This window comes from Lagenorhynchus albirostris, chromosome 15 (assembly GCF_949774975.1).
Source record: "Lagenorhynchus albirostris chromosome 15, mLagAlb1.1, whole genome shotgun sequence".
Taxonomy (NCBI): Eukaryota; Metazoa; Chordata; class Mammalia; order Artiodactyla; family Delphinidae; genus Lagenorhynchus; species Lagenorhynchus albirostris.
Window position 1 is genome coordinate 5,076,093 of NC_083109.1, and position 16,907 is coordinate 5,092,999.

The following is a 16,907-nucleotide window of genomic DNA, read 5'->3' on the forward strand; positions in this document are numbered from 1 at the left end:
GACAGCCTGGGGGGGGGGAGGGGGGCTGGAAGGAGGGTCCCGGGGCAGGTAGGCGGCGTCCCGCACTGAGACTGAGAGAAGGGGCAAACGGGAGGTGGGCACGCCCGGGTCCCCGGCCCGCCCGGCCTCCCGCGGCCCTCCCAGCCGGCCCGCCGCCACTCACCCCCAGCAGACACACTTTGAGCTCCCTCAGCGCCATGGCCTGGGAGCCAGGGGAGCGGGCCCGCCGCCGCCCTAAGTTGAGAAGGGAGAGGCCCGGCCCAGCACGAGCATCCCCCAGCGCCGCCGCGGCACGGCCTAGCCCCGGCCGCGGGGCGCGTATAGGCGGCGGCCGCCCGTTCGCCGGTCCTCGGCCTGGCCCGTCCGTCACCAGCCGTGCGGGACCCGCCTCAGCAGCCGGGACGGTGCCGCGGGTTCCCGAGCGCCACCGCTGCCGCCATCTTGGGACGCCAGCCGGGTCACCTGACCTCCCCGCCCACCTCGGCAGCCACCTTCTCCGCGAGGGCGGGGCCGGCTAGCGCCGCGAGGCTCGAGGCGGGGGGCGGGGCCGCCGACGAGGGGCGGGATCCGAAGCCAGATGCCCCCGCCTCTCTCCCTCTGGCCCCGCCCCTCGCGCGCCGGCCCCGCCTCCAGGCCCATTCCAAGATGGCGGGTGAGTGGGGCTGGACTCCCGGGGCGCCCCCCTCTCCCCAAGCCGGGACCACCCCTCGAGGCCCGGGGACCGCCCCCGCCCGCCCCTGAGGCCGCCTGCCGCAGCCCCCTTGTAACTCCTTATGTGTCTCTTGGTTTTCAGGGATCCCCCTGTACTTTGTGGACTTGCAGGATGACTTAGACGATTGTAAGTAAGAGTTCGGGCGTCCCGTCCCTCCCTGGGAACCTCTCATAGAGTTCGGGGTGCACGAAAGGCGGGGTGGGACCTACGGGCTGGGCTCTCCGTGTTGGGCCCAGAATAGCGGGACCCCCAACTGCCTTAATCACTTGCGGCGGTCCCTCCTCACTGGGCGGGGCGGCCGAGAATGGGGAGGATTTTTGTTGCTGGGAAACTTCTGACTTCCTGTCACTTTCTTTCTCTTCCTCCTCCTCCTTCTCCTGCGGCGGCCCGGGAGGGGCGGGAGGGCTAGGCCCTCCTCCTAGTGATTCCGGGAGGGAGGAGGCGTGGCCACCTTGGGGGTCGGGGGCTTCCACCCAGGGTCTCCACTTTTTTCCCTGGGACTTTTCAGAGTGCTGGGGAGTTCGGGAGGTCCGGCTCCCCGTGTGGCCGGCCACAGACTCGCACAGATTTCTCCAGTGTCCTGGCCACAAGCCCAGCTCCGTTCTCATCCCTAGGAGCCCCTTGGGTGGGTATCCTTCACCTGTCCCTTCCTGCTCTTTCCTTTAGAATCACGTTAAGGACTGATGGCTGGGGAAGGTGTTCCTGGAAATGCAAGTTCGCATTTGTGGTGACTGAAGCATTTCCTTTCCATTCAACAAACATTTCTTGAGCACCTGCTGGTTCTGGGCCAGCCATGCGCGGAGCCTGGGACCTACAGACTCGAACCTGAAACGGTGACGACTCTCAGGGAGCTCACAGTCCAGGGAGAGAGCCGACTTGTAAACAGATAATTACCAAATGCCGGGTTGCCTGCTCATGAAGGAGGCCTGTACAAACCATCACAATAGCCAACATTAATGGGGGCTTACTGTGCGCTTCCCTTCCCCATCTACCAGTTTCCTACTAACAAGAACTGGTGTTTACAGGAAACACCATAGGTCAGGCGCAGTTTAAACCCTTTATACACATTATTTCTTTTAGAAGGAGGCAACTTTATTAAAGTAGAATGACACTCGAAGGGGTCAGTGTTTAGGAGCATGGGTCCTGAAGTCAGATGGCCAGAGGGTGAAGTCCTGAGCCACTGTTTACTGGCTGTGTGATCCTGGCCAAGTCACTGTACCACTTGGAGCCTCATTGCCTCATCTGTAGAATGGGCATAATAGAAGTCCACCTCAAAAGGCTTCCGCGCAGGTTAAATAATAAAAGGTTTAGCGTGAAGCCTTGTACATAGGACACGCTGGGTAAATATTATCTGCCGTTATTATTGTTGTGATCATTATTCATAATTATGTCACACTGTGGGGCAAAGTACAGTGTTGGCCCCAGGTTTACAGAGCTGAATGTTTCGGCCAGCGGGCATCTTCGAATGGAAGGAATGTAGCTGCTGTTAAGGCACCTCTCATTCGCAGATTCGCTATTTGGCCCGGCTGGAAAAGCTGATTTCTGGCTATATCAGTTATCTAACAAACCACCCCAAAACTCAGTGGCTTAAATCAACAGCATTTTGTTATTTCTAACAATTCTGTGCCTTGACTGGGTGACACAGAAGCTTCGTGTGTTCTCTGTGAACTCTGGGAAGATAAGAAGGTCCAAAATGGCTTTCTTCACGTGGCTCTTGGCCAGGAAATCTTCTGGGACTGCAGGTCAGGGCCTCAGTTCTCTTCCAGGAGCTTCTTCCACTTGGCTGGCTTGGGCTTCTCACAGCGTGGTGACGGCAGGCATTTGGACCTCTTTGCTGGCAGCTAGCTTCCTTTTGTCTTTTTTGTATATGTGTTCAAAAAGGAAGAGATTACATAGGAAAAAATAGTTCTGATTTTCCTTTGGCCCTGTTTGTGCAGATATTGGGTGTTTGAGACTTGTGATAATGCCATAAACACTCTTTAGCAGACGGCTGGAGACTCGTCCCGGTAAAGAAGAAAGCCAGCATTGCGGCTCTGAACACACCCATGCCATGGGTAGGGCAACGCTGGGAGCCTCCTGGGGCTTCTTTTTTTGAGCAGGGGTGGGGGCTTCAGGGTGCTGTTCCTATGAAATTACAATATAGTTGGTTAGATTAATAGCCGTAATAGGAGGGCCTGTCCCCCCAGTAATTTATGCAGCCCTGGGTCCCACCTTTGCACTTTACTGGGGTGGTATTTGGGAGGCATTATCATGCTGTGATTGATAGCAAGAACCCTGAGGTCCTGTAGCCCACTTCCTGCCTTTAGCTGAGTCAGTGAGAGTAGATCACTCACTCTGTTCACATTCTTCATCTGGAAAATGACATAAGAATTGGAGATGCTTCACAGGACTGATATGAGGATTAGATGAAACAATACACATAAAACATTTCAGCCCGGTGCCTGGCATAGAGTATTATATTCAATGATTTTATTACTGTTATTATTTTAACCATCATCATTATTGCTAGGCACTCGTATACGATTTTCTGATTCTGTGTTAAGGGCTGCTACTCTATAAAGTAGGTGGGATTATTCCTGTTTTACAAATGATGAAACTGAGAATCAGAGAGGTTAACTAACTTATCCAGTATGGCACAGGTCATAAGTGATAGAACTAGCAACCAACTCTGTTCCTCTGAGTCTTGCTTTTTTTATTCCGTCACACAGATTGACCTCACGAATATTCTTAAGCTAATGGCAAGAGCATGGATGTTGGTTGTGGTGGTTCTCCATCTGTCGTCCTTTTTAGGCATTTTTTGTCTAAACGATGGGATAACCGCTCCATTTAGGCTCTAAGTCACTTTGGGCAGGAACATAGGTCGTCCTTTTTTATCACCCAGTGTCCTCCATAATCTAGGTGTTCAATTAATGTCATTACTGGTAGTGATAATGGATGACAAGTCTTGTCCGATTTACTCTGTGATCTCTTGATTAAATTGGCTGACTTCAAAACGAAGCCATAATGGAAGGCTGCCTTGTCTTTTAAAATCATTCAGAGTCTTCGGGTCATTGCAGCACAGAAAAGATTTAATTTTAGTGAATTAGCTTGCCGAAGCAATCTAAATTCCTTCTCTTGAGAGCAGGAAGCACGTGGGATGGTCTGGCATGGTGGCCCTGGTGGACTGCACGTGGGAGGTGGAGCTGGACGCGTCTGTGCCTCGGGCTTAAAGTCCTGTGACCGTCTGGGTTGCTTAAAGCAGGTGGAGGCTGAAGAGGTGTTACTCCTGGTAAGGTTGGCTTGGCCAATGGAATTTAAGTGTGTGCCAGTGGTGGGCGGGAAAAAAGTGAGGGGAATCTGTTGCAGGTATAAAGAGACCTAAGAGACCTATCAACAAAATACAATATGTGGTCATATTTGGATCCTTAGTTGAACAAATCAGCTGTAAAAAGACATTAATGAGACAGTTGGGGGAAATTAAACTTGGGCTGGGTATTAGGTTATACTAAGAATCATTATTAATTTTGTCAGATGCGATAGTGGTGTCACAGTTTTATTCAAAGGAGAAGGACCTTATCTAACAGAAACAAAGAAGCATTTATGGGTGAAATGATTTAATGTGTGAGGTCTGCTTTGAAAATGCTGCAACAAACAATAAGTCATCAAAAAGTTGGGAAGAAGGATGAGTGGGAAAAATGGGCAGAATGTTTATACTTGTTGAAACTGGTTGCTAGGGGTGTGGGGTTTATTATACTATTCTATTTTTGCATGTGTTTGAAAATTTCCTTAATAGAAAGTTTTTCAAAATGAGATGAAAGTTTCATATATGATCAAACATCTACATGAAGAGTTTAAAGCTGGATTTCAATTCTGAAGTCAGCTGCCATGTTATTGTAAGATGCGTTTAGCTTCAAAAGACAGACTTGGAGCATCTATTCGTATTTGAGGGACTGTGTATTTCTTTTCAAATGTTTAGTTTTTGAGGTATCTATGAAAGAAGTTGGAAGAAGGTGTACTTCTGTTGATGAGAAAAGCTAGGTGCCAACAAATAATACCTGGACCTTTGTTGAAAATGGGATTAGCTAAATCAGGGGGATACAGATAGACTCTTTGAATCTTAATGCTAGAAGGAGTGGTGTGTGTTCAAGCTTGAATAAAAGACATCCTCCAGAGCAGAATGCATTCCATTTCGCCTGCCCACTTTTGTCCAGGTTTGTAAAAATGTTCTGCTTGAGGACCACAGCCAAGCAGAGAAAATAGATTAATTTTAGCCCCAAACCAAACCATTGAACCTTCTCTCTGAACTATTATATAAACTCAAATCAAAGATTGTCAATTTTTTTTTTAAAGTAAAGACCTCCTTGTTGAGTGAAATAGTTTGAACAGGAACCTGAATGTGCTAATAGTTGGGAAATAGAACAAAATCCAGACATCAGACTATTCTCCAAGTCAGAGATGGGCAATTTTTTTTTTCTGTAAAGGATCAGATAGTAAACATTTTAGACTTTGTTGGGCAGAAGCCCTGCTATAACCACTCAAGTCTGCCACTATAGCCTGGTAGCACTCACAGATACACATAAATGAATGAACATGGCTGTTTGCTAATAAAACTTCATTTATAAACACAGGGCTGCATTTGGCCCTCGGTTCTAAATCAAACTTGATTTCATTTTTTTCCTTTTTTTGCGGGGGGGTGGGATTTTTTTTTTTTCAATTGAATTGTAGTTGATTTACAATGTCGTGTTAGGCTCAGGTGTACAGCAAACTGATTCAGTTGTATATACATATATTTATATTCTTTTTATTATATATTTATTATATATTATCTTTTTATTATATAATATATATTATATATATATTATATTTTATCATATATTTATTATATATATTCTTTTTTCAGATTCTTTTTCCATTATAGGTTATTACAAGATACCGAGTATAGTTCCCCGTGCTCTACAGTAGGTCATTGTTGGTTGGTTATCTCTTTTATATCTAGTAGTGTATATATGTTAATCCCAAGCTCTTAATTTCTCTCTCCCCACTTTCCACTTTGGTGTAACCGTAAGTTTGTTTTTTATGCCTGTGAGTCTGTGAGTCTGTTACGTAAATAAGTTCATTTGTATCATTTTTTTAGATTCTACAGATAAGTGGTATCCTATATTTGTCTTTCTCTGAAACTTGATTTCATTCTGTTCGCACCCAGAAGTCTTGTTGCTTAGCTGAGCCAACCTGAAGGCTGCCTTTCCCACTGGGCTCAGTTTGAAGAGCTGACTTTTGCCGGCACAGACCCTGCTTTGTGGAGGAGCCCTTGGCAAGTTGTTCAGCCTTCACGTCTCCTTTTCCCTGTTCGTGTGTTGGGGATTAAAAGCACGTACCTGTCTCCTCCCAACAGGATGAGGGTGAGCAAGGAACAAAAGAGTCAGCGTGGTGTGGGCCGAGTCAACTGTGCTTCCCGGCTGATAACTGTAATGCGTTTTACTTCTGTTGTTCTGTGTTTTCCATTTCCTATGAGACAAACAGATGAACATTAGAGACTCCCTGAAATTGTCTCTGTTTAAAAAGAGAGTTTTATATGGCTTTCTACCTCACAAATGAAGATTTTTTTTTTTAAGCAGAAATTTTGCAACAAAACCTAGCTAATGAAGGAGAAAGCGGTTTTGAGCTTCAAAACATCACTTAGCCTAATGAGGAAAAAAATAGGAGATGAGGGCAAGTGTTTGCTTTCCCTGTTTGGAAAGTCATTCATCCATGTAACAGATGTTTCTCCAGCTCCTCCCAGGCACCAGCCTGTGGGAGGCACTGGGGATAGAGGGATGAAGAACCCTGGGCTCCATCCCAGAGCTGCTCCCACCTAGAGGGAAGGTGTGCGTAGAGATGGCACAGATGGGAGGTGCCGGTTGAGTTGGGTCAGGCCAAGGAGGGCAATGGGTGAGTGACCTCAGTGAGAACTTTTCCAGTGCAGCCAGGGGCCAGAAGCCGGGCCAGAATGAGTGGCGTCGGGAAGTTGAGGATATGTTGGCTGTAGTCCATGCATCGAGCACCCACTGTATTCCAGACACTGGCTGGCCATTGGGCATTTTGGGGAATGGTCACTGTTCTTGGGAGCTCCCAGTGTAGCCAGGAAAACAGACCCTTTTGAGAAGAAGCAGCTGGAGGGGTTGCTTTTCTTCCTGGATAAGAGAGCCCAGAACATCTTCGCATTATTTGTATCTACTCTGACAACCTTAAAAAAAAAGAAAAAGGATTTGGATGGCCCAACCGTTCCACTCTTGGTTACTTGCCCACAAAACGTGAACACATATTTTCACAAAGACAGGGTCATAGTTGCACTCTTCTTAATAGTCGAAAACTGGAACCCACCCAAATGTCCATCGTGAGTAAAATGGATTATAAATGGTGGTTATGTTCACACGATGGAAAACTGTGCAGCTATAAGACTGAATTATCTACAGCGTCACACACATATGGATGAACTTCACAAACATAGTGGTTGGTGAAAGAAGCCAGACACAAAAGGGTAGAGATTGGATGCTTCTGTTTACACAGAGTATGGAAACAAGCACAGCCATCTAGCTGATCTGATGTAGAAGGCAGGAGAGTGGTCCCCTTTGGGTAAGGCAGTAAGTGGGAGGGAGCATGGGGGGCTTTTGGAGATGCCAGTTAAATTGTCTTTCTTGAGCTGAGGACTGGTTTCACAGGCATGTTCAGTTAAAAAATTAGTCAAGTGGAACACTTACTTTTTGTGTACTTTTCTGTGTGAATGGCATACTTCAGTTAAAAAAATAAGAATTGCTTTTTAAGATCAAGGCACAGGGGAGAGCATAACCGTGGATGGGGGGAAGGAGTCTGTGCAAAGGGGAAGATGGCAGAGAGCGGAAGGGGAGGGTGATGGCGGGGTTGGACCGTGTAAGACAGGCATGGAACTCGGTGCATCCGCGGAGGAGTTTGCTTCTTTCCAGAAGGAGGAAGGCGACCTTCCTGGCAGTTTGGCCAAGGCGGTCATTAGAAAAGTGGTATAATGTTGGCCAGTATTGCTTGATTGTCTCAAATATTTTGAACAGTAGGAAAATAGAGCCCCCCACGCGCATACACTCACCCCAGGGGCTGTGGGTTTTGTTTTGCAGCCTTTTTTTCCTTTTCGAATCTGCCTCAAGTCTGAGTGGAGAAGTTGCTGCATTTTTCAGTAGCGCTCTTCCATCCATCAGACTGTGTAGAGTCTGGCCCCCTCACCCACAGCTCCTCCAGCTCTGTCCCCAGCTGGGTGGGTTGGCAGGAAAATTGAGATGTATAATATCACAGTGGAGCCCACGAGCGGCTTGGAGCTACAGAGTGCTCGCCTATCAGGTGACCCGAGTCAGTGTTTCCCGTTGACCGTCAGTGTGAAAGTCAGAGTCATAAATAATGACGGGTTTTGGAAGCCGTGATTAAAGCCACAAATCAGAGAGGAATTTCCATGTATGCATGGTATAGGAAGGACGGCTGCTCGTGAGCTGGGCCGGTCTTTTCAGCCAGCCCACTGCGTAGTGCTAGTAATAGCCATCAGTAGCCGTCAAAGATTTGTGATACAAAACGTTATGCACTGGACGGATCCGCTCATACAGGAGCTAATAAATCAGTGTGGGTCTTGTTAGAGAATGGCATTTATACAGAGAAAGTTTGCCTGCGCAGCTTGCCACTGAAATTTAGTTAAGTCAACAAAGACCTGCCGTGTGCAGGGGTCAGTTCCACCTTCCGCGCCCCCCCCGCCACCCCAAGTCAGTGAAGAAGCAAGAACGTTCTTTATCTTCCGCATGGGTTGGGTTTGTCTGGTGTAGCTTTTAGAAATAGTCCCAATTTAAGAATCTGCATTAGTATTTATAAGCCTGTTAGCAAGAAGGATGAAGCCACTTTAAATAATACATTAATGGATGGTTTACTCTAGTTTCCCCCCAAATCATATAAGGCCTTGCAGAGACTTAGTTATTGTTCATCGAAGAGTAGCTAATGAGAAGCGCTAAGAATTATCAATTACATAAGTTCTACGTTAATACAGTTTTCTCTCTCTCTCTTTTTTTTTAAGTACGCATTTTGCAAATAAGGCTAGACTCCTTCTCAGCCACCATCAACCAATCTTCTAACATATTGAAGTGGACACAGACAGTGGGTCACATCTGTCATGTTTTCTCCCAACCGTCGTCCCCTAGTGCTGTGTTAGAGAAAGAATATTGGATCGCATGGATAATTGGGCTGGCCCAGGGTGGCGTATCTCACACAGAGTTATAGTGACAGGATGACATGTTGAATGGAGAATCGTAAATATTGGGAATGCCTGGAGAACGGATTCTTAATGAAAACGCTTGCCGGGGTAGACGTGCTCTAACATTCTGCCTCCGTCTCTACCTCTGTTCATGTCTGGGCCAATAAAGTTATCTCACTGGACGTGTTTTATTGTGTTTATTTTTTCTCATCTTTCCACTTCAGACCAGTTCTGGGGTGGCTGCTCAGCTAGGGCTTGGTGGCTTCGTGAGAAGTCTCTGGCTTCCCGAACCCCCCAAAGGCAGCAGACAGCCAGTGCACTTTCCTCTGCTGTGTTCTTCCCTTCCTCTGGAATGTTCTTTTTCCCTTTCCCAGATCCTCTCTCTCTTCCTGTGTGGTAAACTCCTACTCGATCTTCAAGGCCCAGCTCAAATATCACTGCTGTTGTAGGGAAGCATCTCCCACCCCCTCCTTCCTCCTCCAAGCAGAGCTGGTCTCCTCCCTGTCTTGTTTATACCTGTACCCTATGGCTCTTGCCACCGGGGTATTGTGGGTTGTGATGTGTGGGAAGATCTTTGTTCCCTTGGGAGCTTTTGGAGTCTGGGGACCATGCCTTTGTCATCTCTGAACCGCTAGTACTCTGTCGAATGTTGAGTTATGGTTTACTGTTGTCACCTGAAATTAACCCTGGTGGGTGGGGAGAGGACGTTTGAGGTGCGCTTGCTGTTAACACGCCTTCTGTTTTTTGTACTAGATCTTCTGATCTTTTTTGTGATGCAAAATGACCTGGAAAATTTCTTTTCTTTCTCTCTTTTTATTAGATCGTATCTATTGTACTTTGAACCTGTAAAGCACATTCACCTAACATTATACTTAAAGCGTTAATTCCTACTTAGGCTGGTTTAAGACAGATTGGTGTCTTGTGAAGAGCACTGACACACAGGCGCGTGCTCAGGGTCTCCTGTGTGTTTTTGCCAGAGCAACCTCACCCAACTTGTTTTGCGCCCCAGCCTGTTTTATTTATTTTTTATTTTTTTATGTATTTTTTTGGCTGTGTTGTGTCTTTGTTTCTGTGCGCGGGCTTTCTCTAGTTGCGGTGAGTGGGGGCTACTCTTCGTGTGGTGCATGGGCTTCTCATTGCGGTGGCTTCTCTTGTTGCAGAGCACAGGTTCTAGGCGCGCGGGCTTCAGTAGTTGTGGCTTGCAGGCTCAGTAGTTGTGGCTCGAGGGCTCTAGAGCGCAGGCTCAGTAGTTGTGGTGCACAGGCTTCGTTGCTCCGCAGCATGTGGGATCTTCCCGGACCAGGGTTCGAACCCATGTCCCCTGCATTGGCAGGCGGATTCTTAACCACTGTGCCACCAGGGAAGCCCCCCCCCACGCCTGTTTTAAATGATGACTCTACTGACAGTGTGCATGATGTTTGGTAGATAACCCCTGAGTAACCAGTTAGTGTTGAGGAGGATCTGGGAAAGGGAAAAACGTTTATTCCCCCACGGTTGTAGCTTCCAGAAACACATTTAATGAGGGAGGAGGTTTTTGGTTGTTCGCCTGTTTTTTACTTAGTCACCTAGTATCAGAGTCAAAGGATAATAATTCTGTTGTACTTTGTAAACTGATCAGTATCTCATTGAAGTAGAGCCAGCCTCATCTTCGGTTGGGTGAGCTTAAGGCTACTGCTTCAGGACCCTCTGGTTTGGGTTGGATGGAGGTGAGCTTTATATCTCTTAGCTGGTTAGCTGGCTTTTTTAACTTGGACCATCCCCCTGGAGGGTAGGCAGCAGCCATAGCTGCTGCCTGAGATGCACCAGGGCCACGGGGACGTGGACCCTACGGTTCAGGGAACATGTGGACACGTGGGTGTGCAGCTGGGGACAGGGTGCTGAGCAGAAGGTGTGGCAGGAGGGGCCCCTACCCCTGCAAGTCAAATCGCACTTCTCAGCCTTTCCCTTGCTGGTCTTTGTTAGGTTTAAATTATTAGTCATTTTTGGTAAAGGGTCAGTGATGTCCTGTGCAAACTTGCCAATGAAGCTCACACGTGGCAGAAACATAGAAAACAGCTGCCGCCAAAAGTCCCTCATCGCGGAGGCAGCAAGTGAAGCCGATCAGGATCAGTGTTGTTTTTAAAGTATTTTAAGTGAGCCAAGAAGGCTTGAAGGTATTAGAGATTATTTTCTTAAGAAGGCTTTGCTTTTCTGTATTATATTAAGCCTTCTTGAGTGGAGTAGGTAACTTTTTTTTTTTCAAATGTAGGAAAATATAATGAAAAAATTTGAACAAGGCATTATTCATATCCTACTTCATGTTTCATTTCTAGCTTGAATGCTTAAGATTCCTGATGTGTGTGGATGACCTGGACTTGTGGATAATCGACTGCTCCTGATATCACCGTGTCCACAGACCGTGGTTCCTTATTCCGTGAATAGTTGCCTGTTCGCCCTCTTAGCAGTGGCTAGAAATGTAAATTCTAGATAATTCTTTCTGAGAGCAGGAGTTATTTTATGTGTTGCTGCCACTGCCAGGAGGCGCAGCAAGCTAGCCTGACAGATCTTTTTTTGTGTGTGTGTGGTACGCGGGCCTCTCACCGCTGTGGCCTCCCCCGCTGCGGAGCACAGGCTCCGGACGCGCAGGCCCAGCGGCCATGGCTCACGGGCCTAGCCGCTCCGCGGCATGTGGGATCCTCCCAGACTGGGGCACGAACTCGTGTCCCCTGCATCAGCAGGCAGACTCTCAACCACTGCGCCACCAGGGAAGCCCCTAGCCTGACAGATCTTTACCATTCATTCATTCATTCATTCAGCAGCTCTTACTGATAGCCTGCTGTGCGCCAGGCATATCAAGGAGTCAGTAAAAGATTTTTGCCCTGGGTGCGATGGTGGAGGATTGGGGGGTGGACCCAGCTGATAAACAGTAGACGTGGGAAGAAAACGTTCTGTGTGTCAGAAGCTGATACATTCTCTGGAAAAATAGAAAAGTAGATCAGGGTACGGTGGGGTGTAGATGGGAGGCATGCAATTTCAAAATGGTGTAGATGGGAGGCATGCAATTTCAAAATGAGGGTGGACCTCATTGAGAGGATGAGTGAGCAAAGCTTTTCCTGAGAAGAAGGAAGTTATCGAAGAGGACATCTTGGGGAGCAGAGTTCTCGGCAGAGGGAAGTGCTGGGCTGTGTGATGGCCCTCAGCCAGGGAAGTGACTGGGGTCATGGGGAAACAGCAAGGAGCTGCGTGGCTGGAGGAGAGGGCAGGGGTGGGAGATGAGGTCAGAGAGGCCAAAGGGGGCCAGGTCATTCCTGCTGACATGAAGCCCCTTCCCTTATGGGACCATCCACTCACCAGGGGCTGCTCAGGTAACACCTAGCTTTTATCTTCACAGTGGTTCTCAACTGGGGACCTGTGGCAGTGTCTGGAGACGTTTTTGATTTTCACAAAGTGGGGAGAGGATGCTCCTGGCATCTAGTGAGTTGAGGCCAGGAAGGCTGCGGAATGTCCTGCAATGCACAGAACAAGCCCTGCATCGGGCTGTTAGAATGTGGTTCAAGGGCCAATCATGCTGAGGCTGAGTAACCCTGCTCTGTTATTATATAGTTCATCAGCTGCTGATTGATTTAGTTTGTCTTTGAAGACTTAATAAAAAAGAAACCCACAGTAAAATGTCAGGGGAAGAGGTTATTAATCACGGTATCCGGTTAGAATACTGTCAGAGTTGACGTTGAAGAGTTGACATTGATGCTGGCTGTCTTCATTCGCTTTGTGGCAAGGGGTTCCAAATCTGCCTTGCATGTACATTTTAGTAAACGCTGGTGCTTTTATGGAGTAGTTCAAAAAACTTAATACGTCATTTACAAGTAAATAGTAATAGTCTGACTGATAATCTCATCAATTTGGATTCAAGTAGGATTTTGAAAGGGGCCAGGATGTTGGTCCACCCAAAGGACAATGTTTACGTGTATTTGGAACTTGGAGTAAAAGACACTATTATTCACATATGAATGTGATGCTCTTAGTGGGGAATATTGTCCTTGGATTATACCAATCCAGTATTTTTCAGAAGTCTGTCATTCGTGTCCCGCTTTTCCTATTTGTGCTGTATCTATATACCACCTGTATTTTTCTTTGTATCAAATAATTTCTTTTATTGAAACACATTTTGGGGAACTTGTATGAATTGCTCAACATGAAACTCAACCAAAATATCATAAGACAAAAGTAAAATCACATGATAAAATTCTAGGTAGACACGGTTGTCTGCTAAGGATTCTGAGTGTGAGCCCTGCTCTGTGTTCGAAAGGAAGATGAACCAGTTTTAGGGAAGTGTTGGAAGACACACTAGTCGAAATGAAACTTTCTTTGATTAATCAGAGAATTGAGAAGAGAATAACTTTCCCACTGTGTGGTTTAGTGATATTTAATGTCCCTTCCCTGTGCCACACTGGGGGACGTGCCGTCCTGAGCTGTCCATAGTGAGGCCAGGTGACGGCTGTGCATTTGCAGACTCGCTGGTGAGGTCAGAGCTGCAGTTGGAGAGTGTGTGACCAACCAGGGATGTAAAGGAGGCCGGTCCTCTTTGGCTCTGATTGGCCACCAGCGGTCTATTAATGCAGAACTCTCCCAGGGAGGTAGCCGTGTGATAACCTGGTTCTTTGTTCTGTACAGGACTAAAACTGTAATTCCACTTCTTAAAACAAAAATCCCTGTAATTCAGATTTCTTACTATTTCCAGTGAATTTTACACGTCTTTCTTCCCTCTGTCCCTCTTTACCTACTTAATATGAATTACCACAATTTAATTCCACTATATTCATCGTTAGGATGGTGGAATACTTTTGAGGAACTCATGCGCTTTGTATTGGATGTTGCAATGTATTCATTTTATCGTAGCAGTTATGTGATAGTTTTGACCTGCGTTCTGTCCTGAAACTAAGACCTCTCATTTTTGCAAGCAGAGACGAATGAATTAATGTCTTGGTTTCTTGATAACTCGCTGTGCGTGCGGCTCCAGGTGGCTTTAGGCTAGTTGCTGCACCTCATGTTTCTTTTGGTGGAAGCTAGATTTTCTCAGCTTCTCAGGGGCTGTTAGACTCTCATGAATTGAATCCAGGTAGTCAAAGTCTTGGGAGACTGACTTCTATAGAAACTGCTATGTATTAAGTGTAGGCTATGTACCAGGCATTATGCGACGTGGTCCCAGGGCGTAAGGGCCTCCAAGTCTAGCCGTGGAGACAGAAGCAGTCTACTTAGAGTTAATAATGCACCACTTTACGTAAGATGTTGAAAACTGACAACTGTATAGTTCCATTTCTTACCCTCCTACTTTATGTTGCTGTTTTTATTGCATAGTACATCTACGTGTTATAAATTCTCCAATACGAAGTTATAAGTTTTGATTTGTATTGCTTTAAACCATTGTGTGTATTTTGAAGAAATCAGGAGGAAAAATAGTTTTTAAAACATTTACCCACATATTTACTGTTTCCAATGCTTTTGATTCCTTTTGAAGGTAAAGTTTCCAGGTGGTATCACTCCTCTTCAGCCTGTAGGACTTCACCGAGCATTTCTTTCAGTCCACATTTGCTGGCAATGTTTAAAAGGGTGTGTTAAAAAATAAATTCTTAGTGTGTGTACTTTTTTGTTTCCTTTTTAGTCTGACAGTGTCTTTCATTCATCTTTCTTCCTGAAAGATATTTCACTGGATGTCAAGTTCTGGATTGACATTATTTCTTTCAGTCCTTTAAAGGTGTGCTTCCACGGTCTTCTGCTTCCACTATTTCTGGTGAGGAGTCAGGGGACATTCAAATCATTACTCCTTGTACGTAATTTTTGTTTTTCTTTGCTGCTTTCAAGATTCTCTTTGGTTATCAGCGGTTTGACTGTGATGTGTCTAAGTGTGGTTTTCTGTGTACCGTTGACTCTTGAAGAACTTGGACTTGAACTGTGCAGGCCCACTTATATACAGGTCTTTTTTCAGTAAGGAATACTTCAGTGCTACATGGTCTGTGGCTGGTTGAATCTGTGGATGCAAAGGAACCACGCATTTGGAGGACAGACTATAAGTTATACTTGGATTAACCCCGGTGTGGTTCAAGGGCCAATTGTATTTATCTTCTTGAGGTTTGCTGAGACCCTTGATTTTATATATTTGTTTCTTTCACCGAGTTTGGGGAGTTTTTGGCCATTGTTTTGTCATCTCCATTCTGTTAAGGCCGCTCAGTGAATTTTTAAATTTCAGATATTTCAATTTTAGAATTTTTATTTCGTGTCTTTTTATAGTTAACATTTCTTTGCTGAGATTTCTTATCTTTTCACTCATTATAGGCATATTTTCTTTTATATCCGTAGGCATTTTATAACAGTTGTTTTAAAATCCTTGTCTGTGATTCTAAAATTTTGATCCTTCCTATATGCTTTGACGTTTTCTCTTTTAGCTAGTTCAAGTTTTCTGTTTCTATGTTTACTGAGTAATTTTGGAGTGTAACCTGGATATAGTGAATATTATGTGCTGTAAAAATCTCTGAATTCTGCTATATGCCTCCAGAGAGTGTTGATTTCTTTGTTCTGTTTTGTTTTATTTCAGTAGGCATTTAAATTGAAGTCCAACTGTTCCCACTGTCTCTCCTGTAGTGGATAGCACCCCAAATCTCATTTCAGTTCTCCTAGCCTCAGCTATGCTGGAGTTTACCACACAGGGGCATGGTTTAGGGGTCAAGCCAGAGTTTGGGCTGAGTTTAATACAAGGGCTTCCCCTCATATTCCCCCCCCCCACAGCAACACACTTTCTAGTTGCTGTGGTTACCCTGAACTCTGGGGGGTAGAAGCATAAACAATACGAGTGACGTAATGCGCTCAGTGGCTTAGCCATAAGAACGGCAGCAGCTGACATTTCTGAAGCGCTTATGTGTGTCGCATGCTGCATAACTGTATCTATGTGTCCATCTACTGTCATTTAACCTACCCTGCAACAGTCACCTGAGGTAGGCATCCATTTTACTAGAGTGAGAAACTGAGAATCAGAGAGGTCAGATATTTACCTGGAGTGTACCTTCTAAGAGGCAGAGCTGGATTTCAGAACCAGCTATTTCAACTCATGCATTATGCCTCTGACGTCTTTTAAGTGCGAGGTCTGGGATTTAATCTTTAATTTTTCTTCATTTTCTTTAGATGCTTTCCTTTGCCATTGGTGTTCTACAGTGCTTCTAAGTATGGATTTGTTATTAATCATACAGTTCAGGATTTGTACGTCTTCAAATTGAATATTCATCTTTTATATTCTGGAAAATTGTTAGCCGTTATCTCAGGGTACATATTGAGGTACACGTACAGTGTACATATTGATATTTTTCCTGGTTTTCTAGTTGTGAAAACCTTGCAGGTCTTTTACCTTCTCGGCTGGAAACGGAAGTCTCTCTCGCCTTCCTTCAGTTGCCTCGGAGGCCACAACCCTTGCCTTTGGCTTTGTTGTGCTTTCAGCCTTCATCTCAGTAGGTCTTTCTGCACATCTCTTGAGAGAGCGCTGGGCCGGAATGCAGAACATTTAGGTTCTAAGAATTGCAGTTTTTGCTGCTGGCTTTGGGGGCTCTGAATATAAAGTGAGGGAATTTATCAAGGAATGTGCTAAGGTTCCTTCTTGCTTCTTTATGATTTTATATTACAACATTCTTTTTTTTAAAAAAAAATTCAGTATTTTCATTCATTTAGGTTTCTTTTGGTGTTCCTTCACGGCACTACTTTTTATTGAGCACCTGTTACTTGTCAGGTATTAACCCCTGGGTGCTGGGGTTACAGCCCCTCCGTGGAGCGGGCAGAGCTGCTGGGAGACAGACGCGAGCAGCCACAAAAGCTGGTGCCGGCACCTCTGTGGCGGCGTCAGGACGGGAGAGCCACAGCTCCAGGAGAGGCTGTAGCCAGGGACTGGCCTTTCTGCAAAGGTCAGGGAAAGGCTCTTTTGGACAGTGACACCCAGGCTGGGGTAGGGCCTAGCGATTAAGG

General features: G+C 46.0%; 2 protein-coding genes across 3 annotated transcripts in view; one reads left to right on the plus strand and one right to left on the minus strand.

The window, feature by feature from the left end:
• RAB22A (RAB22A, member RAS oncogene family) overlaps positions 1-447 on the minus strand; it is a 52,706-nt gene extending 52,259 nt beyond the window's left edge. For both annotated transcript variants that reach the window (XM_060122756.1, XM_060122757.1), the window contains exon 1: positions 164-447. In XM_060122756.1, coding sequence (XP_059978739.1) covers positions 164-199 — 36 coding nt within the window. In that variant the 5' untranslated portion in view covers positions 200-447. The remainder of the gene's footprint in view (positions 1-163) is intronic.
• Positions 448-548: 101 nt separating this feature from the next.
• The window catches only part of LOC132504722 (putative serine/threonine-protein phosphatase 4 regulatory subunit 1-like), a 66,019-nt gene continuing 49,660 nt past the window's right edge, over positions 549-16,907 (plus strand). Inside the window, exons 1-2 of the mRNA XM_060122286.1 lie at positions 549-652; positions 794-838. Coding sequence (XP_059978269.1) covers positions 646-652; positions 794-838 — 52 coding nt within the window. The 5' untranslated portion in view covers positions 549-645. The remainder of the gene's footprint in view (positions 653-793; positions 839-16,907) is intronic.